This window comes from Atheta coriaria, unplaced genomic scaffold (genome assembly GCF_025399875.1).
Source record: "Atheta coriaria isolate IRGN ID8LTWV9N9 unplaced genomic scaffold, Caltech_Dcor_3.1 hic_scaffold_3_pilon, whole genome shotgun sequence".
Lineage (NCBI taxonomy): Eukaryota > Metazoa > Arthropoda > Insecta > Coleoptera > Staphylinidae > Dalotia > Dalotia coriaria.
This window is the reverse complement of record NW_027045445.1, coordinates 8,945,923-8,973,660: the sequence shown is the minus strand read 5'-3', so window position 1 is coordinate 8,973,660 and position 27,738 is coordinate 8,945,923. Positions and strand designations below refer to the sequence as shown.

The 27,738-nt window shown below is 37.2% G+C and overlaps 2 protein-coding genes across 2 annotated transcripts in view; one reads left to right on the top strand and one right to left on the bottom strand.

Annotated features, from left to right (window-relative positions):
* Positions 1 to 27,738, top strand: part of LOC135789496 (very long chain fatty acid elongase AAEL008004-like) — a 36,121-nt gene that overhangs the window by 3,267 nt on the left and 5,116 nt on the right. Inside the window, exon 2 of the mRNA XM_065299343.1 lies at positions 15,773 to 15,814. The gene's annotated coding sequence lies outside the window, so the exon portion shown is untranslated. The remainder of the gene's footprint in view (positions 1 to 15,772; positions 15,815 to 27,738) is intronic.
* Positions 1,782 to 4,617, bottom strand: LOC135803913 (angiotensin-converting enzyme-like). The gene is made up of 6 exons (XM_065317648.1): positions 4,423 to 4,617; positions 4,167 to 4,364; positions 3,840 to 4,110; positions 3,336 to 3,479; positions 2,346 to 3,285; positions 1,782 to 2,142 (listed from the first exon to the last, which is right to left on the bottom strand). The coding sequence occupies exons 1-6, from the start codon at positions 4,447 to 4,449 to the stop codon at positions 1,836 to 1,838; spliced, it is 1,887 nt and encodes a 628-aa protein (XP_065173720.1). The 5' UTR covers positions 4,450 to 4,617; the 3' UTR covers positions 1,782 to 1,835.

Genomic DNA, 27,738 nt, shown 5'->3' with positions numbered 1-27,738 from the left:
ATTTATACAAGTTGCAATTGTTTCGCATTCGCTTGCCGAAACGAAATATTCGTCGATTTTACAATCACCATCGCCACAACTACCTCTGGGCATTCAGCGCGTGTGTATTTACATTGCGCGAAACATTGTGGCGTGTCGATGATAAATCTATAATTTTAGCAATTATTCGCCGGCGGGGGCGGCAGTTTGGAAATTACACAAATTGCGGGGTGAATTACTCGAAATTATTGTCGGGAACAAAAACAATGAGTAAATTTTGTATTGTTTTATGTTGTATTATAGAATTTAGGTTCAAAAATCGGTAAAATGCAACTAATAACACTGGGAGACAAAAAAGTTTTTTTTTTCAATTATGAAGTTTTTAACTTGAATTTTTCGGTAAAATAGTTTATTTTTTCTCAATAAATGATAGGAATTAAGATATTTATTTATTTTGAATAGAAATTTAGCAAAAAAGTTCCTAAATTTACTTAAAAAACAGTTTTGAAGTCAAATTTTAGTTAAAAAATTAATAATTCCAAGAAAAACACCGAAACTTTTGGACTAACATTAAAAATTCCAAACTATTTTCACAAAAATAACACTTTTTTTTTTGTTAACCAGTGTAATTCACCGAAATTTTGGTAAAAAATCAGTTTTTTTGTAAAATTTTACTTAAAAAATCAAAAATTTCAATAAAATCCAAATTTTTTGCAAAAAAATTAAAATTCTTTACCAATTTTCAACAAAAAATTCACAAAAATTTTGTCGTCCAGTGTAATTCACCCCCCACTATATTTTTCCCAATTCCAAACATTGTCATAATTAATTATCGCAGTGCGGGACTAAAATTTGTTCAATTTGCACCCGGAATGTTTAGAGACTTCAAGTTTGAGATTCTTGCGAAATTCTCAGTGCATGTGGCAAGTTTGCGCCGAGAGGTTCTTTCGGCTATAAAGTCAAACGGGAAATCAATTTCCCCAAAGCTCTCTCCGTGCCGCCGCGGGTAAGATGGCTGGGGCGTTGGATGACTAAGTATCCAACGTGTTTCCTTTCATCTTTCTAATTATCTAGCAGCATCCTACGAAATCCTGCATTTTCCTCCCTGCAGGCTAAAATACTATTATGGCTTTTTACAAGAAAATTTCCCGATCATATTTTACACTTAATCGATAATATTTTCATGTTTAGCAAAATCCTTGCCTCTTGGAAATTAACTTTACAAGAACATATTTTTAAGGCGATTACCTACTTTGTAATTTTCGCACATTTTTCTCACGTGAATGGTTGACTATTAACAAGTTCCGAAAAAGTTTTTCGTTAGTTTAACACGATTTTTGACACGCGCGCAGGGCGAAAAAAGTTTTAAGGTGATGGTGGAAAATGGCCGAGTGAGTTTATCGTTGCTAATAGTTCCGAAGCACCTGCTTCGATGTCACCTGCGTAATGACGCCCCGACCGGGATAAAAACGACGCCGGCGCGCACAATTTTCATTTATACGCAGTTCGGCTCGGTTACCCTCGGCGCGTTCATTAACTTTGTCGCTAGCGCAACTTCGCCGGCAATATCGTTCAATTTGGCGCGTTTGACGCTTTCAATATTGGTAATTTGTTGCGCAGTTCACCGGCGCCATATTATCTCCCATTAGGGTGACTTCGTTCCACATCAGACTCCAGCGCAGACAAGAAGAGAAAAATAAGACATTTTTATTAAACTCACTTTATTTACTACGGCAACATAGGCAACTTAATCAACAAAGCAAATAACGACTATTACTACATAGATGGCAGCACATGAAATAAAAAATATTTTATATTTTTATTAAAATAATTAATAGTATTGTATATATTTATGTTTATGCGTCTATTTTGTTGGATGCGTATGCCTTGTTTGCTTTTTCTAAGAATTTGCTAAGGGGTTCAAAATATTCCAACATGGCGGATGCTGAAATGCGTGTTTGGCCGGTTAAGTCTTTTAGGACGTAGGACCAGTGGCGACTAGCGCCCATTTTCATAGCGTGTTTTAATTTCATACCAGCCAGGCGGTTACCTTGAAGGTCACATTCATAAAGTGGATCATCAGGTTCTTCTATTGAATCAACTGATTTTAAGTGGCAGAGAGCTTTGTGAATTTGAAATTGCATAATATGGGCCAGGAAATATCTAAAAAGACAAAATATTAAGTATCAAGTGTGGTAAATTGCACTTTAGTCACGACCCGTGGCTAAAACCCGTGACTAAAGTACTATATTCACGTTTTTGGCCATCTGTGTTTAAAATACTATTTTTATGTCACAAAACCATGAAAAAGTGTTTTTGAAGTTGGAAGTACAAAAAATTGTTAACATTTAAAATGTTTTACTTACGAGATATATTGTGAATCAGCACTAACATGATACTTCCCCCCAGGATCAAAATCCTCATGTATCCTAACAATAGGCGCCTTGATCCGTTGATATTTCATCCGATAACCCCAAAAATGCTCATTCCACTTTTCCGGATCAATTTTCTCACCAAATATATCCCATCGCCACTTATCCAATAGATACCCAAACGGTAAAAATGCAACTTTTACAAGCGCCATATTCATCAACATGTTGACCGTGTGATGTTTATCTATCCTCCCTGCCGGAATCAAATTCAGTCTTTGAAAGTGTTGTGGGTTGATCACTGACAACGCCAACATATCCCCAATAGCTTCATGAAAACTAGGACTTGCTCCATCTCGATATAAAAGTGGTTGGTGTTTATACCACATGAAATATTGTATATGCCCTAATTCATGGTGGATTGTGATGAAGTCTTCAAAGGTATTATGCGCACACATTTTGATCCGGAAGTCAGAACCCGTGCAAAAATCCCAAGCTGATGCATGACATGTAACTACCTTGTTTCCTGGTGGTTTTTCTATCATAGCACCCTTTTTAGGGTCAAAGGAGTCTTCCATTGAGAGAAGACCCATGGATTTGTAGAAATCATTAGCCATTTCGAACATTTTTGCAACGGTGATGTTCTTCTGTTGGAATATTTCTGTGATGTCTACTAGGGTGTCGTTTGGATAGGGTATGACGAGGTCTTTGATGTTTAGCCAGTTTTGAGCCCACATGTTGCCCAGGATATGGGCGGGGATAAGTCCGTCATCTTCTTGGTCTAGTTCTTTGTGGTATACTTCTCGGAGGCGATGTCGGACGAAGCTGTGGAGGTCAAGGTATAGGGGTTCTACCTGTTTCCAGAGGGAATCTACGAGGTCTTCTAAGTTGTCTGTTTCGAATTCATTACGCCACATTTCACCACGATCAGAGAAATCTGGAATTAGAAAATTTTAAATTTTGTTTTTGAGTGTTTTTATGGTTTACTGTTGGCTATTGCAGCTTCATTTGCTAGGACCACGTAGAATTCAAAGGGTTTTCTTATTTTTACTCCTGTTGCGTCATGCCATGCTATCCAGGTGTATAATAATTCATCATAGTCCATTGAATCACCCATTATATTTTCGATATCTTAAAAAATATCAAATTTTAATCTTGGCTAAATTTTTAATATTATTTAATAGAATATTAAGTATCAAGTGCGCTGAACGATACTTTAGTCACGAGTATAATCTATCGAGTGTTTAACAACGTTTAGCCACGTGATGCGTACGCTATTTTCTCTACTTTCACTTTATTTTCACGTTTTGGTTTTTGTATTTTGAATTTTTTTAGTTTAAACCGAGGCGCAAACTCCTCCTCGTGACTAAAGCCCGTGACTAAAGTACTTTAGTCATGATTTTGGTTGTCCGTGTTAAATTATAACTTTTTGTGTCCCTATACTGTGGAATAACTGGCGTTTTGAAGGTGGAAGTAGAAAAACATTATTACCTGGTGTTAATGGTATTCCTTGTGTACTTAAATTACATTTTGGTGTTTTATACGGACATATTTTAGCAGAGCTGTAAATCTCTTGCATTTCACTCAAAATTTTCGTCAATTCTTCCAGTAATTCCGGCCGTAACGCAGCATAACCAATATTCGACGCTTTCTTAATTTGTCTAGCGATATCGTGATTTTCTAAGTCTTGACATACAATATCTTTAAAGTAAATTTCGTATACTTCCTGATTGAATTGCGCTACTGTAATCGACGCGTTCATCTAAAAAATATTTTTTTCTTAAAAATTTGTTTTTAGAATTTTCTTGAAATTTTTACTGATATTTCTGCTTTGGTAGTATTAGTCATATCAATCGAGTGTTCCCATTCGGCGAGTGCCTGTTTGTGACACATTTCCGTTCCGTGCGCTTCATATTCAGTGCAGAGAAACTTCCGGATTTGGCGCTCGTTGTCGAAGCGCCTGACGCGCACCTGCACGTTAACATTGTGCGTAGTAATCAGGATCAGAAATATGACCTTAAAATATAATCAAATATAATTTCCTGCAAATAAACGCCAAGAATATGAGACTTACATAAACTCGTAAAAGTAGATTCTTCATACATGCATCATCTTTTGGGACACAGCTGTCAGAAAGTACGATTTGGTAGAAACTGTAAAAATATCAATAATTCTCGAGGCGTCGCCGGCGTCGGTGAGGGTGAGATTACTCAAGGCGACGAAACGCGACGTGAATCGAAATTCGAATCAAAAACGTGTCAAAACTTGACGTGTCTCTCATTTTCTATCAATCCCATCAAAAAACGTCATAAATTTTCACAACAGATGGCAGCACATGTCGAAAAAAGGCACAAAAATAAATTAATTTACGTTAAATCTGTACACGAACATAAACGAACAGAGAATAAAATAAAAATTGTCAGTCCGGTTTCAAAAATGTTTTAATCCCGGCGTTGGTGTGTTATCGTGTTATCTTGTCGCGTAGATGGCGCTCCAGCGTTCACATGCGTAATCCCCAATTCGGGCCCAGGCGCGATGTGTGTCTGAGAGCGCATTAAGGGATTATTCCATTAGCCAAATCTGGAAATAATCATCTCGCTCGTTGTCCGTCGCTGGCGAGCCGAAAACAAAACAATCGACCTCGCGGCCCGCAAAACACGCTCGCGCCGCCATATTTGTATTGTTCGCGGGCGGACCATAATACTCGACAGTTCGGGAGAGAAGGTGTACGATTAGAATTGCGCTTAGTTTTGGTATGAAAACGAAACACAAACAATTTCGTGCGAAAATTGGTTTTCAACTAACGTTAATTAATTTTCAACTACAAGGTACAAATATAAACAAACAATAGTAAAATTAACAATAGTTTATATTGTTTATTGTTATCATAAATTTGTTTTAGATAATTTTATTTTATTATATTTTTAATTTTATTTTTTTATTTTAAGTTTTTGTAACACCCTGTATATTCTGTGTATTTTATGTGTTTTGTACACAAATGAGATGGTTGTTTCGGACGGTTTTCACCGGAGTTATAACACGCGTTTGTTTCTATTAAGTCGCGAGCAGCGTTTTTGGCGAAACCGCCCCTTGCCGCCCCCGCGCGCTGGTCCGAATGTATCGCCGCCGGCGGCGGGAATTATGTGGGATTACCTGCGATCTCGGCGCCTTCTGACGTGTACGCACTTTGTTTGAATTACAGCTAAGCCACCAACACCCCCGATGTTCATTTATTTTTTATTTTGACCTCTAAATTTTTACGCATGTCAAAAATAAACATCTAGATTTGTTAGAAATATTTGTTTGGGGGATTTTAGCCGATTGAAATTTTGATTTTATGATTTTTCCTGTCAATTTCTCCGTCTGCGAGACACAAGACACCGAATAATCGCATCATAACCATCAGTATCGACGCGCAAAAAGGATATTCTCGCACATTATTCGAAACGTCAATCATGCAATGTGCGCACACGGTGGAAAAATGCTCGGGATGCCACAGCGGGATGAAAATCGCTTGCGGTGTACGCTTTGTGTCTATCTGTCGCGCTTGATTCTTCAGTGTCGGGGCAAAAAAATTGCTGACAAATTTTTCCATCACGCACTTTTCCGCTGCCGAGTTTTATTCTTTTCTTGTTTCATCACAATCTTTCAATCAATCAAATTGGAATGTTAAATTTCTACGTTTTTAAAAGCAAAAAAATTTAAATTAAAAAAATTTGATTTATTTTGCGATGTGGAATTGTAAATATTTATGCTTGAAAGTTTTCCGCATATTTTTCGTTACGTGAAAATGATATTCAAGCACATACTCTGCGCCAGAACAAATATTAATTTAATTAATTAATATTTTTTTCGACCACTGCAATGCATTCGCATCTGCATTCTACTTCGTAATTTCAAAAATGCGCAGGAATGCATTAATGCATTTATTAACTTTTATATATGCGCTTAAAATAGTATTAAAAAAATATTATTTTTTTACTTTTGCCTTTAAAGCAGGTTTTTCTATGGTTTTGAGACACAAAAATTGTTATTTTAATTACGGATGCCCAGGGTCGTGACTAAAGTACTTTAGTCACGGGTTTTAGTCACGGGGTGGAGATAGTGTAGAAGTACAAAAAATAGCGTAAGCATCACGTGTCTAATCATTATTAAACACTAGATTTATTAAATTAATCTCGTGACTAAAGCTCTACTTAGCGCACTTGATATTTAATATCCTATAAAATAATTTACGGAAAAATAGTTTTGAGTTTTTTGAAGCAAAATTTTTAGGTGTTTATTTGATTTTGTCGCGCGTAGCTACCCTTTATACCCTTTTGACTGCGTGTCGGTACGTCGTGGCACGACGTTTCGCACTTATCTCGATGGACCGAAAGTGGCGGCTTCCTCCTCGCGCGGGAAGCGTTTGGCGGAGGCGCCGGGCGTAAACACATTTTATACATTTAGCCACACCACTCTCGACATATTCCACTCTTCGCGCTCGACCTTAAATTACCATATCAAGTTTTATTGCTTCCATTTTAATACCTCCACTCGACATACACACCTTTATCCACCCTTCCTCAGTCTCTGTCAGTCGTCTTATCTTATCGCATAAAATAATTTAATATTATACACTTGATATAAATTTAATTTTCTGCAGTTAAAAATACAATTATTTTATATTTCGAAGCAGAAATAATGAAGTTAACGCTTTTGATTGTTGCATAATTAATTACGCGACGCATTTATTTATGATTTCCCCATCCTCGTGGTGAAATGCGGTTTTGGCGAGCACCGCGTTAGTCGAGGAAAGTATAAAATATGAATGTGGCAAACATGTAAAATGCATTAAAGCGCGTCGTCCGCATCGCCTTCAATACGTGAAATGCGACACGAGACGCGAGCGTGAAAGCTCGTCGAGCATGTGTGTGCGCGCACCGGGCGAGAGAATATTTTCTCGTGGCTGGAGAGCTTTAAGGACACACTGGAAAGCACGCCAGCGCTGAGTACTCGACCGCACCGTCGACGAACAGCGAGTGAGTTGTAAATAATCTTAAAGTTTAACTAGGTAGAATCATAATAATAATCGTAAAGTGAGTAGTTTCCACTGGGATTTATTTTGTGTATTATTTCGTGGAATACAGATGGAAACTTTTTGATTTTCTGGGAATTAAAGGCAATTAGTATGAAATTTTGTAACTATAGTCATGAATAAATATTGTTTTAAGTAATTCTTGGTATTTTAGGTTAATAAATTTAGTTTTGAGGTTATTAAGCTTAGAAATTTTGAATTTAAAAAGGAATTTATATTTTATTAAAAATTTATTTCATTTTTTTTTATTTTCATGAATAAATGTAGGCAAATTCCACGCCGTGACTAAAATTTGTAAATAAAGTACTTTAGTCACGGCTATGGCCGTCCGTGCTTAAAATACCTCTTTTTGTGACTTAAAACTGTGGAAAATTGGTTTTATTTAGTTTTTCATTTCTTTTTGTGCCAAAAATATCTTTTTTCTGAGAAATTTTCATTTTTTTAGCTATTAATTCATTTTTTAATTAGGTTTCCTATCCTTTTCTGTTTAATTATGTATGAAAACTTTAATTAAACTAAATTTAAATTTTTACCGACGATTAATCTCTGCGTATACACACAAAATTCAAATCTCCGGAATTAAATAAATCTCCAATATTTTTTCGACAAAAGTTATATCGACTTTGTCGGTAATTTTATCAAAATTAAACTTTATGTAGGGATGCAGGGATTTGCGTCTAGTCGGAAAAATCCAAATTGAAAACTATGCGGACGCTCAGCGCAGCCGTGCGCGTTTTGTTGGCTGGGTGCTGCAAGAGCGTAATCCGCCTTTCAGTTTTACAAAACTAATGCGCTGCATAATCTATAAAAGCGTACGCAAACGTATTAAGCGCGTTGCGTCGGGTTATAGGTGTGTGTATTCGTATTCATATAGGTGTGGGAGTGTTTGTGTGAATGTAATGTGTATGGTTCGAGAGCCTGAGAGGACTCGATGTGTGTCGCGATGCAATTTCGCGTTTCACAATTTCCAATCGGCCCGCCAGTAACACCCTAATCCGGGTGCACGTGTGTGCGCGTATGAATTAATCCGTTTGCGACTTTCGGGCTTTCCTAGTCGATATTAATTTTTTGGTGCGTTTACGTTTGTTGAATTTGGAATGTTTTTGAAATTTATTTCAATAATTTGTTTTATTTTAGAAAACAAGAAATTCATTCCAATTAGTATTATTGACGAAAATATGAGTATATGTATGTTTGTCATTCTTTAACTCAAAATCTATTGCACCAATTTTGATAAATTTTTGTGTAGAAATAACTCAGACAAAGGAAAATAACATAGACTACTTTTTATCGTTAATTTTTAATTTTAAGGGTGTAAAATAAGGGTTGAAAGTTTATATGGACGTTTTTTCATAGTTTTAGTAATAAAATTTGAATCTAGATAGCGTTGAAGTGCAATAATAGAATATTTCTTTGGTTTAAAATAAAATTTGAAATTTTATTGACAGATTCGAAGTTTTTAGCCATTTATTTTAACTTTTTTGCAAAAAAAGATTAAAAATAATAAAAAAAACTTTATTTAATGCAAATTATTTAGTGTAAAAGAAATAAAATCGCATTCTAGGGTTTTACATTCGCGTAATTCTAATTTTACGTCTCGAAAATTAGTTATAAAGATTCACAATAAAAGTATAAACTTATTTAACCTAATCCTTAAAACTTAATTTATTCGTGCGCTTTCCGCCGCTCTCGTTGCTTTATGAAATTTTATGTTTTCGTGCTTTCGCTCGCATAATGCCATTTCGCCATTTCGCCCATTGCGAAGACGCACCTAATAGTCTCGAGACCTCCCGAGTCCTGACTAAGCAATTTATAGAATTGCGCGCGAATATAGAATATAGGTATTCGCAGGAATATGCGGATTAAAGTTTGCCCTCAGCACAGCACAGCGCGCTCCCCGAGGACGTCGTCGGGGGCCATCAGTCCAACCACGTGGGAGTTTTGCTTAGCGCATCCTTTCATGCACTGCGGTTGTGTTTGTGGCGCCGCGCGCGGCAGGACGAAAGCTGCTCGCGTGCTCTTCCTGCGTTTTACGTTCTAAACCCATCAGAGCATCAGCGCGCACCGGGACGAATGGTTTTGCGGTGCGTCGTCGTCCTTTCTCCTACTTATTAAACGAATCGAAGCATAAGCGTCTTACGATATTATACCCTCGGTGGAAAACGCTGATGATTGTGGGCAATTTCGGCTTATTGGATTTGCGCACAAATGCAAGACATGACATTTACTAAATTTATCCGGAAAACATTTTTTTCCGCGCGTCGGGGAAATTTTAATTTCTTTTATTTTCCGCGTCTGATGAATTCCTTTGTACACGCATTACCCAGAGACGCATATTTGACGTGTTTGCCGCCCCTGTGAAGTGAAATTCGCGAGGGTGGAAAAGTTGGTCATGATACGCGGATGCATAATTCATGTACCGCGAAATTTTCCATTTCTTATTCACCCTCGGCCCACAATGTCAAGAAAACGCGCATCCGTCTGAAGAACCACTCTTCAGGAAGGAAGATTCTTGTTCTGGTCAGGGAACGGCAACAATGGGGACATTGTGTTAAATAAAACCACCCTTTCACACTTTAGGAAATTTTATTTTGGTACTTTAAATATCAAGTGCGCTAAACGACACTTTAGTCACTAGAATAATAAATTGAGTGTATAATAAAGTTTAGTCACGTGATACTTACGTTATTTTTAATTTTTCAATGTATTTTCTAATGCGCATGTTCCAGCTCGTGACTAAAGCTCGTGACTAAAGTACTTTAGGCACGGCCTTGGCCTCCATGTTTAAAATATCACTTTTTATGTCTCAAAACCTCGGAAAAACACATTAAAAGCTGAAAATTGAAAAGAAAATTTTTTTTTTGTTTATACACTTGAATATTAATAGAATAAAAAATTAGAAGTGTAAATAATAATAAGGGAACTACTCCCTCTCCCACCTCTCCGCCATAAAATGTTTTAATTGTTCTTGGGAGAATTATGCGCGGCGAAAGTGCGAACAATTTAGATTCATTACGAAAAACTTAACGCGCTCGAAAGTTTCGCGCCGGTTTCGAGTTCATTAAACACCTTGAGAAAACGCACGCCGCCGACGGCGTCATAACTTGGCGGAGGCGACGGCAATAAAAGCGTTTATTTAGTGTGTTGCTCGCGCGCGCGCCAGGCGGCTGCGACGAAAAGACCAAATTGAAATAATATTTCTTAATTATTAATAATCCTCGAGGGGGCTGTGGAAAACACGGCGCGCGGATTTGCTAACACACGGGGGTGGCGGTCGTTTTGGGGTCGTGCCAAAGCACAAACGTGCTGGGAATTAAGACAAACACATTTTTATAAATACGTCTAGGTATGAAAATTAAAATTAGGTTAATTACAACAACATTTTTAGGTTGGAAAAAATTAAGGGATGAAATTTTTTTTTTTTTATTTTTTTGTGTAAATAAATCAAGTTTTGGTTCAAAAAATATTTTTGATATTTTTTGTTGTGATAAGGGTTAAACATGTGTGGATTAAGGATTTAAGGGTGGGGGTTGAAAATTTATTGCTTTTTTTGAGTGGTGGATATTAAGAAAATTGCACAAAATGAAAAAAGATCATAACAATATCAATAACAATAAACGACGTCGTTTTGGAAAGTGTGATGCCGGAGGGGTGGAAAGGAGAAAGACGGGCGGTACGTGCGGGGGTGGGAAATGATCCAGGACCACGTATGGCGAGTTAATAATACACGCGAACTGTTTCCCAAAACTCGCCAAACTCTTGTAACGCACGAAATTTCTCTCAGCTTTAGTTTTTTTCTTTTTTCTTCTTCTTCCAAAGGGGGTTGGTGTCTTTTTTGTCGTCTTTCGGCAATTTTGATGTCTTCTTCTGCTTGATTTACTTCCACTTCCTGACTTTTTGGCAAATTGTCATTTTTGACGCGTTTCCAACATTTTCACTTTTTCACATTTAAAAATCTATCAAAAATATTTTTTTACGTAAAAAAATATAATTAATTAATAAGGAAACAAAGTTGATGAAATTAATTAAATTAAATGAAATTAATGAAAAGTATTAAAATCAACCCTTGAGGGCAATGGTCGTGGCGCCGATATGAAAACGATTTTCAATTTCAACCGCACAATTAATCAACTCCAGTCGCTTTTCTCCGTTAGTGCAGGCGGCGCATGGTTTCTATCCGTGATGGCGCAGGGGGTGGCATTCGGGGGCTGCAGCAAAAAGTTTAATTGTTTCATTCTCGGTGCAATTAATTGCTTGGCTTCTTCGATGTGCTGCAGGGTTTTCTTCTTCGGCAGTCGGGAAGTTTATTTTTCCAAATGGCGTAAAATCTGCTCGCTCACCGCTTTCACCGCCGCCGCACCGCAATCCTCGGGGGCGGCGAGGCGGTGCTGGTTTATAGGAAAATTAATAATAAAACTTTTATTGGCATTCTCGCGTTTAGAAACAGTTTTTAATCGAAAGTTTTTATTGATAAAAAAATAGAAAGATTTAAGAGGTAAATAATAAAGAATTAAAATCAATTTTCACAGTGATTTTTTCTTTTAGGGGATTCTTAGAATATTAGAAGTATAAGAAATTCTGTTTTAAGTTTATTACCACCTGTTGGGGATCTCTGTTTTATCATTTAAAAGCTTTGTGGTCTGTGCGTTATTTGGCTTACTCGTTTGTTACAAATTAGCCAATAATTGGAAAATATCTACTGATATCTCGGCTTTTCCGCCGATATCGCCGCCCCCGGTGTGTCAATTAGCTCTTCTCACCAACCGTTCTTGTTTTCACAAACATTGCAATATTTTTACTACGTTTTGTTTAATAACTGTTTAATAGCTACGATAAGTTTCCTATTTTTTACTTTTTTGTACATTTGAGTAAAATAAAAGAAGTAAAAAATTACAATTAAAGTTTTAGGACATTTTTATAGATATTTTGAAGAATTACAAGTTTGTTGCACATTGTTTTGATCTATTTAATAAGGTTTAAGCAGAGTTTAAAGTATATATGAACAAAAATATGTTTTTTACGACATTGCCTTAGAAATCATTGAAATTCTTGGATTTTCTTAACTATAAAATGCATAATTTATAGATATCCGTCAAGAAATTAAAAAGATATAGGCATAAAAGTGCCAAAAAGCATTTTTATACTATGTTTAAATTAAACGAAGCTTACTGCTTGTTTTTCTCTTCTTGAATTTAGTTTTCTGTCTGAATGAAAAGGTGAAAACGTTTTTCTCCTATCACAAGTATAGAGACTTGAACTTACGAAGGAGCAAAAGAGTTCAAAGGTCGACGTCGGCAGTCGATAAATACGAATCGAGAGTGATCATTACCGCAAACAAAGCGTGCTGCCCGCCGCGAATGAAATGAAGCGAACGCAAACAAATAAACAAGTAAACAAAATTAATTGGATAAAAAAACAACGCAAACATAAAATCTCAGCACAAGAATCTTTACCGCTGCAACCAAATATACACCACATAAATACATTAGGAATATTTGGTTGCCTACATATTGGCGTCTGTGAATTTTACATAAATTACTCAACCCGGAGGTTGCTTACTCTGTGCAGTCGTTAATGCCCTCCACTATTTCGGGTCCTTGCTCGACTCGAAGGCGATGAATAAATAAATCCCCCAGGACGCAGGACCCTTTTCGAGTTGATTTAGTTATGGACTCGCGGACGTGTCGTGTCCCTCCTCACGTCGCTCATTAAGCGCCTTCGACCTAAAACGACCTGCAATCCAGATATAGATCTCCGAATTTAAAATCATACACACAGTGTGTCTGATAATATCCTCACAATACAAAATATTATATTATTTTTTAATTCCGCGAACATATGGTATGTTAGTGTAATGACTGCGGATGAGTACGAGTCAGAACCGGATCCGGAACGGGGAAGTGCGATCCGGAGAAGAATGGATGGCCTCCATCGTTGATTCGGTTGATTATTTCGCTGACAACGGGCTGCCGTGGAAGGGGGGAGCGGCGCTCCGGGGTGACGGCGCGTCAGGCCGGAAAACGAGCGCAATCAGCGCACGTTCCCGCCGTCACTCCGCGACCGGCGGGCGGGCGGGGCGGGGACCTTTTCGCCGCCTCCGACGCCCGGTGTCAATCACACTTTTAGCGCTACGTGCCGTTCGACTAATTAACCATTTATACAAATCGCCTACACAAAATGCTGCCAAATGTCACAGAAAGAAACAAACTAGAACAAAGTTTGATTTTGTTGATTAATTCATTTGCTAAGCATCATTAAATCATTTTTAAGATTTATTGAAAGGAGAAAAAATTAAGTATTTTACTATGAATATATTCATTAAAATTTATCCTAGTACGTGCTTTTGACGTTAACGACGCGATAAATCGCTAGAGTTAAAATGGCGTGCGCAGATGTAGGCAGCACACGTTACGTCTCGATAATGCGTTTAATATCGCTTTGTTTAACGGCGACCGTGCGGCACTCAGCGAAATTAAACGCGAAACCAAATTGATTTCTATTATATACGACTGACTTAGCATCTTCTATTTTGCAAATTGCGGGTATATATCTATAATACACTTGACTTATCTATACTAATCTCTAAAGTTTAAAAAAACGCCATCTAACAGATAATAGCTCAGAATTTTATTTTTTTAAATTAAAATTTTATTTGAACACTTTGTATATTATTCGTGGATTATCTAATATTACATCTGTAAAATTAAAATTAAAAAATTGCGCCATCTAGTGGATGATAGTTAAGAAAAAAATTGAAAAAAGTATTTTTTTACATTTTATTTAATCGCCCTGTATATAATGGAACATAAAAATCTCTAATGATTCATTAATGTTGCCATCCCAGACATTTGCGATTGCTAATTCCAGTTTGTTTGTGTTTTGATATCAATGTCTAGATGGCGCGCACGTAATCTATAAAACCGAAGCGTGCCCTTATCTCGACGACGGACGTCGATAAATTAATAGCGCATTAAAACATTAAAGCACCGTCGCGCCAACCACCACCACCATCAACCCTCTTCGACCTCTGCAGCTACTAAAAACTCCGGCATCGAAACAAAGCATCGCGCCAGCTTCGACGAGATATAACGATTAGAAGTTGGAAGTTTCAAATATAAATTGTTTATCGTTTATAGTCCCATACTATCCTTTATTGTCCTTTACTGTGGTGCCCAGGTGTGCTGTTCACGTTTAATTAATTTATTATTGACGACAGTAAACATTACGCATTTAATTCCGGCCGTAACTCAAACTAAACTGGAAATCAATTTATTTTGTTTATGACTGTAAAGAGTACATGAAACTATTTCAATTAGTATATAAGGGGTGGTTTTCACCCCCCTGTCTAACCCATCACAATTAATTCCTTGGTTTATTGTTGGTAATGAAGATATGATGAAATGCATGAAATTTAACACGTATGTGATGTTCTGAATAGGCAACCAAATATACACCCGAGTGTATAGGTACTGCTGCACCGCAGTTCGAGTGTTTACAATTCGCCAGGAGAAGGGAATGAAGATTATATTGCTTCGAGATAAAGGCACTGCTTTGGTGTCTGTCGTCTGGTCTGGTCGTAGCCACTATGGCCGATTCCTTTCACCAGCGCCATATTGAATCCGGGTGGTACACTAGTTACGCTTTGATTCAAAACCATGGCTTGCTCATTTCGGCTGTGGTCTCGATCTCGACTATCGCGACTGCATTCAGACATATTCGCGCACACCATTCAGCATTGCTTATTTGTGGACTGCAATAAGGGTTGCAATGCAAACCGCCATCCATTCAGCGCACCTATTGTATGACTATGTTGTCATTCACATTAGTACATTAAATTTTATTGTTTTGTTTTAGTTGCGGGCAATTTGGTTGTGTGAAAGTTTAAGGGTTGTTTTGGGGCGCAATTCGAGGGTTAGTTATTAATTTACAAATATTCGTAATTCATTAGTTTAGACATGAGCAAATAATGGCGACCGCAGACCGGATGTAGCGCCATTTTGAATGCACTTGCGTTGCATTACGTTTGTGAGGTAACAATGGAACAATGCGCGTCCGTTCCGGGAAATCTCTTCTCAAGCTTATCAAATATAGGATTTAATTATTAAACATAGGAAAATATTCAATTATTAACGGATTACAATAAATTTCTTCATTTTTTTCAATTTCTGAGTGAAACTAAAATATTTTAATTTAATTTTTCGACTTTTACATTTAAAGTGTCACTTTTCTCACGGCCGTGACTAAAGTACTTTAGTCATGGGTTTTAGTCACGGGGTGGAGCTTAATATTCTATTTTAAAGAGGAAAGGAGAAAAACTACAATTTTTTAATAAAAATTTTTGTTTCAGAAATTTTTCAACATTCACTTCTTGATTCTAAGTTTAGTAATGGTAAGTTTTAATTTTTTTACTGTTTAAACATCCCAATTGCAGCGCCATACAAATTGAGTCATTTCCGGTGTGCTGCCGATTGTACAGATTTCATATATGGAATTACAGTTGGTACATGTTGATATAAATTAAATAAATGTACCCCGAACAGTTGTTTAACGGTCGCGAGCGCGCTGCACTGCCAACTGGGGTTGGTGATATTTGCACAGCGCGCGCACACAAAAGAGCGCCATCGCGATACCGGAAATATGCTCGTATACTGGTATACTCGCGCGCCGAGAGTAACATTAGCCGACAGGAATTATCTAAATTGCGAGATTTAATTAATTAACACACAATGCTGCGCTCACCGCCGCCGCCGCCGTCGAAATAGGGATGAAAACTCTGGTTAATGTTTCAACTACAACTACTCGTACAACAACTTCCGGAATTATCTAGATAAATAAAGTTTTGGTATAAGAATTACATACATAACATACTAGGCGAGTTTGTCAACGTAGTTTTTTAAAGAAAAATTTTATTTATTTATTTTTTGTTTATCACCCTGTATGTGCCGATTTTGTCGATAAAAATTTAAAATTTATTTTTAAATATTAGAGAAATGCAAATAATGCACTTTAGCGCCACCTAGTATTCACTTATTTAACTATAACTATCATAGAATGTCCATATCAACTTTAATCCCCTATTTAACACCCTGTAAGATATAATTTTCAAAATTTTAATAGTTATTCTCATATTCGGGTCTAAAACGAACCCAAAAAATCATAGATCATCAAAATCTGCCCAGTAGTTCTTGAGTTATAAACGTTTTAACTAACAAAATTTCATTTTATATATAAATTTTTATATCTACACAACTAAAACAAAAGATTTACATTATTCAGCCATCTGCGCATTTCCATAGCATAGACCGGTTGCTTGCTTATTGCTTAGTTGCAACTTTAACATCCCTTATACATTGTACATTGTTCCGCTTTCGAAATTCTTCACTCCGCCGCGTGCGGCAAGTGAAAAGCGAACAAAACGTAAAGTACAAAGTGCAGAGTGTAAATTTGCGGCAGGTGTTAAAACTGCCAGCTCGCGCTGTCGGCCGGGCGGCTGGGGGTTGCGAGTTAAAAGTTCAAGACTTTTGTGAGACGTGCCACCCCCTTCTCCCGTTCATGTCGGGGAGAAAGCAATAAAGTTTTAAGTGAATTGATGAAGCAGTTAAGAAAACAATCCGTCGCTCAAAATCTTTCACCTGCGCTGCGCTACCCTTCCAGAAATACTCACCCCGTTTAAATTAAAATTCTAAGCTTATTATACACAACACAATTTAAAAACAAAAAGAAAACAAACAAGGGTTGATTTTTTGTTGATTTTTGTTTGTATTTAAACACAGTGTATATTTTTATCTTTTAGAAGGATAAATGATGATGAGAAATGTGCGCGCAGCGCATTTCATAGACTGAAGCATCGAGTCGGGGCGGCGGCATGATTCAACAGTTTTCTCTTGGTTCAGGGGGTGGGTTTTCTCCGGCGAAAACGTCTGGCGAAACATCCGCGCTCCTAATTAGCCGTTTTGTTTCGACAATCGCTGCAAAATGATCCGCGCCGATTTTCAGCGAGCTTTTCTCGTGGTTTTCCACCGCCGCGCTCATTTGTGAACACAAAGTGCACATTTTCTTACGTTTCTTCTCATGCGCAGCATTTTTACCCCCTCATATACACACACATACACATAGAAAGAAGTAAATGTTGTAGAGAGCAGAGCTTTTGCACATTTTACATTTTCTACCCTAAAACGTCCAACGTGAGCATTTTCATTGTTTTGTATAAATTTACCACCGCAACAATGGCGGCGGCAAGGTATCATTAGCAACCCTTAAAATACTATTCTCTTCAAGAAACTTCAGCCACACACAAAACAATTAATTATTATTATACTCTTACCTTTGTTTGCTTTAAATTTTCACCGCTGACATCTCAACACAAAAGAATAAAGCTGTCTGGTGGTGGGGGTAAGATTGTGCATTATGTGACCATCATAGTCATTCTCATCCTCGTTGTAGTCGGTCAATATTTATCCAGCGTCCCTTCTATTCCAGCGCTTAATATAGAAATAAAGCGCTTGTCCGAGACATAAGTCCTTCCCAAGGATAAAACGCACTATATTTTGTCTTCGGTTTTTCTCGAGTACGGAACGACTGCTGGGGGAGTGGATCTCGCTTCAAAGGAAAATCCCTGCCCGTCGATATATAAATAATTGAGTAAATCTCGTTCATTTTTCGCTGTCCCTTGTCTTCCCGATGTCCGGCCAAGGGAGGCGAGCGTTTTGCGCTTGCATTTGCGGAAATGCGGACATCTTCAACCTCTAAAGCTGAACTTCGGTCGATCGGAAACGAGAAATAAGTCGGTGAGGGATTCGCGACCGATTCATTTCTTCATCCCCTTCAAGGATAACCAAGCATTGGACATGACCATATTTTTATTTCACTGTGGGTGTGTGTGTTGGTGTGTTTCAAATCAAATTTGTTTTCTCTGTTCGAATAAAACGCGTCTAAACATTTGGTCCGAAATTTTTCGGGTAAGGATATAGTCAGGCAACTATGAAAAGTAGTCGATATATTTTCGTAGCCTTCCGCGCCAGTTGTTACCATAACACTAAACTATAATGACGCCTTACGGAAACCGACCCTCCTACATGGGATGCTTACAAGCGTGCGATAAAAATAAACTCGCTATAACTTGCGCTAGGAACACAAACGGCGCGTGGAGGTGACAAGTGTTTTTGGGCCAATAACTACATTTTCCGGAAGAAAATCAAAATTTTTACAGAAAAATAAAAACATCCGGAGAGTAAATTTACTTCACAACATATGTTTAGGTATATAAAATTGAGTTTTGTTAGTTACACCTTTTATAACTCAAGAACTACTGCACAGATTTTGATAATTTATGATTTTTTGGATTTGTTTGGGTCTTAAATAGTAGAATAATTATTAAAAGATCAAAAATGATGGTTTAAAGGGTGTTAAATAAGGGATGAAAGTTGATATCGTAATATAATCACAGATATAGTTATATAGTTCAAACATAGATGGCGCTAAAGTGCATTAATCGCATTTCTTATTGTTTTTCAAATAAAATTTTGAATCTTATTGATGGAATCAACAAATACAAGGTGATATACGAGAGAAAGTAACAATTTATTTCATTTTTACGAAAACTTTATTTAAAAGACTAAATAAATATTTTCCAAACATTTTTTTATTTCTAAATTTTTTGGGGTTTGTAATTTAAAACACGGAATTGTTTATGTGTCATTAGTGGAATGACGCACTTAACTCCGTTATGTGCGGAGTACAAATGTTTTCCTTAATCCTCCTGCGCTGTGTGCGCGGCTTGCCGCCCCCGACACACTCGCCTGATGAACATTACCACCCCTTGCACTTGCTCCCATGTTCTCATTTCCAGCGGTTGCCGGTTGGTTATTTTTCTCGCTTTGCTTTGCATTCATTCCCAAAAGTGCATTACTTGTATTTTGTGTGTGTGGCAAAATATGGATAAATAAAAAGTTTATTTTCTTAAGTGTAGTTTTTCAAGGGTAGTTATTACGCATTATTATTTAATGCGCTTATAGGGTTTGGTTTGCAGCCAAGCGTTAAGGAGGTTTTAGCTTTATAAAAGTTTTTTGTCGGCGCTGGATTTGTGTCTTGTGATTTTTATTTTTTCGAAGAAGAAAAAATACTAGAAATGGTATATTATGTATCAAGTGGCTAAACGAGGGTTTTTGTCACGAGTTTGATTAAAGGCGATTGTAGCGAGTGTTTAATCAATCGAGTGTTTAACAACGTTTAGTCACGTGATTTTCACGCTATTTTTTCTACTTTTACTGAATTCGCACGTTGAAGTTTTTGTCGTAAGGTCCACCCCGTGACTAAACCCCGTGGCTAAAGTACTAAAGTACACTTTTAAAGGTGAAAGGTAAAAAAATATTTTTTCTTCTTTTTTAATTAAAAAACGATGTAATTTTACTTTCTCAGGAATTTCTTGCCCTTGACTAAAAATTCATCCTTCCATAAATAATTTATAATGTTAAATATTTAGAATACCTACGCATTAAAGTATAAATTGGATAATTAAACGAAGAAAACCAACCATCTGCGGCCCACGTTCAGCGCGTGTACTCCCCTTGGCCCTTTCCTTGTCCCTGTTGTACCTTCTCGGCATCCCTCTTCGTTCCCTGCATTTTATTATCGAATAAATGTGAGCAATGCGCAAACGTAAGACGGACGCAGATTTGTTCTCGAATTTTTGTGCGGGCGCTGTTCGCGTCATGGCGACGGGAAGTAATGAACGCTTAATGTTTAAGCGAGGAGAGAAATGAACGTTGTCATATTGTGTAATGAGTTTCGCCGACTTGAATGCGCGCCGGGCGACGTTCGGATGGAATTCCGCGAATTGATGTAGCGCGGAAAAACGCGCCGAGGCTGAAAAAGGACCGCCGCGACGTCTTCTCGAAGCACCTAACTCCGAATGATAACAATAAATGAAATGAATATACTTTTTCTCGTTTAGCTTCGGACAGTTTTGCCGCTTCGTACATTATACAATTTTTATATTATACAGTGTGTTTAAATATTTTTTACAAAAAAAAAACAAAAAATTAAAATTTTTATTTTAAAATGATTTTAAATTACTTAATAACATACTGTATATAATTATATTTTTATTTTTTGTATTTTATTCTATGTGTGAATGTGAGAGTGGTCCTTTTTGGAGTTCAGGACGAGGACATTTGCTTGCGTAGAGAGAAAGAAAACGTAGAAAGTGGAAACTTGTCTCTCCAGGACGACGCCATAACGATAATCATAATAAAAGCGCACTGCAAGACGCCGGAAAAATACAACGCGGCGACGAACATGTGAGAAATGGCCGTGCTGGTCGTCCTGGACGAGCAAAAAACGGCGAAACATAAACGCGCAACGTCGTGCCGACAAAAATCCGAGAGCGTTATTTAATCTTATTAGCGAATCCATTTAAGTTTGCGCATTTCTGCAATTCTCTCGTCGCTGTCGTCGTGAAAAAGATGTTTAATTAGCCGAGGAATTATAATTTAATCTTTTCTCACAAGTAAAAACGTGAAAATGCAAAAAAATCAAAACTTTTTCTGTTTGTGTATTTTTGGTTGCCTACACTTTGCTCTATAAATATTAAATTTTTCAATCGTGCGAGTCGGGACGTTTGGTCCTTCCGGGGAAGGACATGGATATATCAACGTCCGAGCAGTGGCAAGTGATATGTATCGGGGGCGGCACGCTGAACGGATCATTTGCGCACGAAAACGACGCTCGTTCGTCTGAAAAATCACCTGTCGCCATTTTCACGTCCTGCAAGGACCAAACGAACGCGTCACCTCTTTTAGTCACGTCTGGTCGCGTCTTGGCGAATTTTTCTTGGTGTTGTAGTGATTTTTCATCGCTTTAAATTTAATTTTAAGGATTAAAATAAAGAATAAACATTTGTCGGTTTATTTTTGGTGCTGGATTTGTTCCAATATGTTGGGGGCTGTAATTGGTAGCTGTCGAGAAGCGTGATTTCGTTTCTCGTCCTTGTCGCCATTTTCGTCCTTGTTCGCAGTGATCGTCCGCTTCGAACAAGACCGTAATGAGGACGCCTTAATCTGCTCCTGACGCTTCGTCAACGCGTCGTCGACACCCTCTCCTTTTTGCCTCTGCCGCCACTTGGCTCGCGCGCGCGTCCTTTCTCGTCCTTCTCGGCCTTATTAGCGCGTTCGGCGGGCCCTTTTCGAATTTACGACGTAAGTGCGAAGCTGCGAAGTTTCCAAACTTTAGAAATCAAAATCAAAAGTCCCTCGGCTGGCGTCGCGACTCATTGAAAGGACTAAACCAGGATGAGATTGCTATTGCGGGCGGCGGGGACAATGAGCTAAACCGGAATTTAGGGCCGAATGAATACGAGTGGTGCGCGCGCGCGCGCCGCTGGGGAATAATCTGTAATCTCTTTCTAACCGCCGAATTCAACCGCACGCGCGTGGATGAGAAAGTGGCGAGGACTAAGGACTCAAAAGATATGAGATAGGACAAAGAAAATTGCGAATTACGGAATGAATTTGGTTGTTTTGTGTGAAAATCACAACATTAATTGCCTTTTATCGACTGGCAAATCCTGGCGTTATCCTTGAAAGCTTTAAATTAAATTAAATTAAATTGGGAATTCTACGAATACGACAATCTACAATCTCAAGAAATGATTAGTTAAAATCACTTAGATTAACATTAAATCTTTACTAATTAATTTTTTATCTTAGATTGGATAATATCAATTTATTTAATGCCTAGGCAGTAAAGTCTTGTTTTATTATATACGAATTAATTAGATATGTTTTATAGATATTTTTATTTCAGCAATTATTTGAATTAACGTCCAATTTTTCTAAAAAAAAAAAAATTTTTTAAATTAAATATAGATTTATTTAATGCCTAGGCAGTAAATTCTTATTTCAGTAACTATAAATTAATTAGCTTTGTTTTATTGGAATTTTTATATCGGCTGATTAATTTGTTTTATCTTAAATTGGAAAATATCAATTTATTTAATGCCTAGGCAGTAAATTTTCATTTCACTAAATACAAAATAATTAGTTGATTTTTATTGACACTTTTTATTTTTGCAATTTACGGAAAGAAACGCTCGGCGATTGTTTGAATCCTCTGAATGATACTGGGGTTATCCTGAAGTGTCCTGTGAGTCCTGCGAGTCCTCGTATCCATTGAGCGCATATCTACACACATTACGTACTCGTTTCATTGTGCGCAGACTACCTCGCCATAGTCCTTTAGCACTGAGGACCTCTCGAACAATGAGGACGCGCGACCGGCGTTATCAGCACGGCATTCTCGCCGCTAATAGAATCTTCGACGGCGGGAATTAACGACTGCGCGCACGATGATAAAATGTTTGCGAAGATCGCAACACTCAGCACTCGGAATGAATCATTGTGTCCTTTATCCTTTGGTTCATCCCGCGCAAACAATTATAATTTGACGTTTGAACTTTTATCTTTGGCTTTCAAAACGACTGCTTCTAAACTCGTATATTTTTATTTTATTTTATTTCTTGGATATTGTGATATTGTTTAATATAATTGTTTATGACATTTTAGTAATTTTAATTTTTATTTTGGGTGGATTTTGTATTTTGGGCCTTTGTATTTGATACTTTGTTTTATGATACATGGAGGTTATTTGATATGTGGTCATGTGGTGTATCTATATCAAAAAGGGCGAGTAGAAAGGATTTCGCGGTGTGCGAGGTTTCGTCGCCGACTTCATTGTTATCAGTGCGTCGTAAAACACCATAATTCGTAAACAAAGGACCGAGGGCTGTTTTTAATTAGGGTTAACAGCGCCTGTTCCTATATATTCACTCTAGAATACACCTATATTTCATTATACAGGGTGTTTTATAATTTTTTATGTCCAAAATTAATTTTACGTCAAATTTTGCTTGAAGAAGTACATTTTTCAATACCACATTTAAAGCGACAGCTTTTCCACGGTTTTGAGACACAAAAAGTGATATTTTTAACACGGACCGTGATTAAATTACTTTAGCCACGGGATTTAGTCACAGATTACGCTTGCTTTTTTACAATCTCGTGACAAAAACCGTTTCACCTTTTGATATATTATTGATATACTATTTTCTATTTATTTTGGTTTATATTTTATAAAATTTTTGATTGGAAATCATTTATTTTATGTTAAAGCTTTTAAAATTTTTTGTTAGGTTAGATGCGTAAAATCGAAAACGTTGTTAATTCCGGTATTTGCCAATTCGGTTTCGATTTGCCCCGATATTAAATATTTCGCCGACAAAATTTGATTTGTTTGCGTTTCAGACAAAAGTGGTCGAGGTTTTCCGCATGTTTCATATTTCGTTTTACATTTCGATATGAATTGCGTACAGCGTTCAAATATTAAAACAATTCCGGTCGCCGATTGCATTAACCCGTCGCGCTATTTTGTGCCCCGTTCAAATCTTTTAAATCTGAAAAAACACAACAAACACTTTTACTAAAAAATATGAAATATTTCCGGTTTATTAATATTTTATCACTATTTTGTAGTGCATAAAATGCGAGTGAATAAAATATAAAAATAGTAGTAAAATTCATGCGGATTGTTACTTTGTGCACTTATGCAAAGATTCCGCGATGCGGGAAACAACGCGGCGTGCAAATAAACTCGAATGAAGAGGCTGCTCGCGAGAAAATCGCGCGCGGCGTAAAGTTGAGACGGTGCCACTTTGCGGTCGAAGGCTGGCGGCGGCGGAATATGCAAGAACGCGCAGAACGTAAAACTGCAAGAACGCAAGAAGTGAACGAAGTAAAAACGACGCTCGTGAAACATAGATATTCATCCTTTTATTTTTATTTTGTGGATTTCATACACACATTCATCATTATATACAGAGTGTTCAGATAAACTTATTCTTTGAATTACCAAAATTTTACTGTTTCTTTAAAATTTTATTTTTTGAGATAAAAAAGGGGATGATTCCTCTTTAAAAGGGTTAACTGTAACACTTTGAATAATATACTCGGTGGTGTAACATATGGCGCGGTGTTGGGAGAGATAGGGCCCAGTTTTCGCCTCCCTCGCGACGTTTATACGGCCGCATAAATAAACGCGAAAAGATAAGGACCAACATGGTCTTCATGCATGTGCTTACACATTCTTAAAAAATCCTTAGGAAACGCCTCGTGGGATTTATGCACATTTAGATATTCAAAAGCTGCAAAACTGCTAATAAAACAAGCCAAACTAGGTTAGAATATTAGCTAGGCAACTTATATTACTACACATTTAGCATCAAAGAAAAAACGTTTTTTGTAGTTTTATGATTATTTTTTGTGTTTAATTTGGTTAACTGTTGCAAAACTGCTCAAAATAGGTTAAACTAGGTTAGCATATTAGCTAGGCAACTTATGTTACATTTACACACATTTAAAATTAAGAAAATACGTTTTTTTTTGTTCCTTTTATGATTAATTTTTGTGTTTTATTTTATTAACAGTTGCAAAACTGCTTAAAATAGGTTAAACTAGGTTAGATTGTTAGTTAGGCAACTTATCTAACATTTACTCACTTTTAGCATCAAAGAAAAAACATTTTTTGGTTGTTTTTTTGATTAATTTTCGTGTTTTCTTTTGTTTTGTAAAATTTGTAGGATTTATGCTTATTTTCATATTTAATAACTGTAAAATTGATAATAAAACAAGAGAAACTAGGTTAGGTTATAAGTTAAGCAACCTATATTACATTTATGTACAATTAGAATTTTTTTTAAATGTTTTTTGCTTGTTTTTATAATTAATTTTCGTGTTTTGTTTCATTTTGTAAAATTTATATAGGTAATCGCAGTAATAATTGTAAATACAATGCGAATTTAAATTCAAACAACGCCGGAAAGCCTAAAGTGCGTTCACGACGGCAAACGTCGAGCACGAAACGTAATTAGTCCCCTTTTCCATCTAATTAATTAACAAATAAAATCTGCGTGTTTCTTCCTTTTGCACCCTTTGTGTCTCCGCTCGCCCTCGCGTTCTTATCGAGTTTTCCGGTCCATCTGAACGTCCACACTTGTATTTTCTCTCGGTCGCGAGATGAATAACGCGCCCGGCAGTCGAGAGGGCAACACGCGCCTTGGAGAAGAGGGTGGCGCGAATCTCTCGATAAAAGGCAAATATTTGAAAGCCTCGGGGTTCCATTATGCGCAACGCAAAGCGGGGCACTTTTCAATCTGCATGCACGCGCATAAAATACGTCTCTGCGAGAAGAAGTCGAGATGACGTGGGGCGTAGGAGAAGGCGCAGGACACGACGGAGCGTTCATTAAATTTCACAATTTGCGGAAGGCAAATCTTTCAATGAATATGAATACGAATATAAATATGAATGCGGACAAGAATACGACGTTTTTTATATTAATATAAAAATTAATTTTAAAGATGAAATTTATTTTTTGAATTTTGAATGAAAATGTTTGTATTCAATATGTGAGAGCTGGAATTAGCGGTTGAGTGTGGTTGGGGTACACAAAGAACACTTCCGCACAACTCGCATGATAATTTAAGACGTATTAGAACATAGTCGATGCGGAATTTATGTGCATGTCGATGGCGCTCTCGCGATGTTCCTGCGGTGCTATGAATATTAAGCTGCTGTCGCGTGCGTCTGGCGAGGCGCGCACTTAAGGGTAGTAGTGTAGACTGCATGACAAGAAAGTTGTCCTTCCTCACAGGGAATTACCGAACACCGCACACAGTCCACCACAATGTCATCCCTTCACAAACAAACAAAAAATACTTAAATTCAAACAGTTTGGAATTAGAACTTAAATAAACTACCAGACGCGGAATTGGAATGGAAGTAAATTGCTAGATTTTATGAGTCGTTGTATCTCGGATTATAGGGGGAGTAAAATGTCGCCGGCGGAATTTACACTCGCGAGTTTAATTATATCCAGGTATGCTGGAGGACGCCGTGTGCAATTTTAATGCGCCCGCCTACGTTTGTAGTTTTCAAAGAGCGGGACATTGGGGAGATGTCGTTTTACATCGGATTGCTTCAGGGCAGCGGGGTGAAAATCGTCGACGGGAGTAATGAGTGCGCTCGTTTGCGACCTAACAACCACTCGATGCGTACCGACTTGATTTATAATGAACGTGAGGTTCCATAATGCATCGTGTTTCTTGCCGAAATAATAAGGAAATTTCAATTTGAAAATCAAGATATGAATATGCCTTTTGCACAAGTTGATTTTAATTAAAAAAAATAGTTAAATTAATTATTTTCTTGATTTTTGACGGTTTTAATGCCGAATTTGTTAATAAAATTGTCAATTTTAATTTTTAAACATGAAAAAAATGTTTATAAAACACTTTAGCGCCATCTAGATTCGAATTTTACAACTAAACTATGAAAAAATGTCCATATAAACTTTCAACCTTTATTTTACACCCTTAAAGTTACATTTTTGCGACAAAAAGTAGCCTATTTTATTTTCCTTAGTCTTAAGTAGCACCAAACCAAAATTTATCAAAATTGATTCACTGGTTTTCCCGTGAAAGCGTCACAAACAAACAAAACACAACAATTCCTACTTTAAAAATGATTCCTGACGGTTAAATCAACTTTACTGTTCACATAAAGAATTTTTCACATGTAAGTGCTTGTAATATGATTTATAAGCTCGAGGCTAGTGAAAATATTATCGTTTTTGAGTCGTTGAATAATTTTTATAAACCTACGCCGACCTATATCCGTTCACACACAAAGCTTTTTGTTGATTTTCAGTGGTCATTAATTTCCTGAGCGCTTGGTCAGTTTGTTTTTCTCTCTACATTTTCTCGAATTTTGATTTTCCGCGGCGAACAAACACGCCGAGGAACAAAGAAGCGCCCAAACAGAAAAATAATTTACGACGCGGATAAATATTGACGGGGATGATAGGTTTTTCCGGCCCGACGGAAATATTGACTTGATTGATACGGAAAAACGCCGGCCCGGAAATCGGCATCCATCAAACCCCGATTATTGATTTTTCATTATTATTAGCTACACTTGACTCTAATAGCGCTGGTTCAATTGTTTGTGTTTTTAACCTTAGAATCCCGAAACGGTTTTCAATTAATTCAATCGAGCGTAAAGAACATCGATAAATTTCCGCGTTCCGGGTTGGGTTGGCGTGTTGTAGGCTACATGTCCTTCCGTGTTGTCCTGCGCAAGGATTTAAATTCAGTGGAACACACTCACACAGTGTCAATCACGTAAAACACGAAATGCAGAAACGTAGTATCGTGTTTCAACCGTTTGCGCCGCGCACGGAAAAATATCACCATTAAGTCCTCAC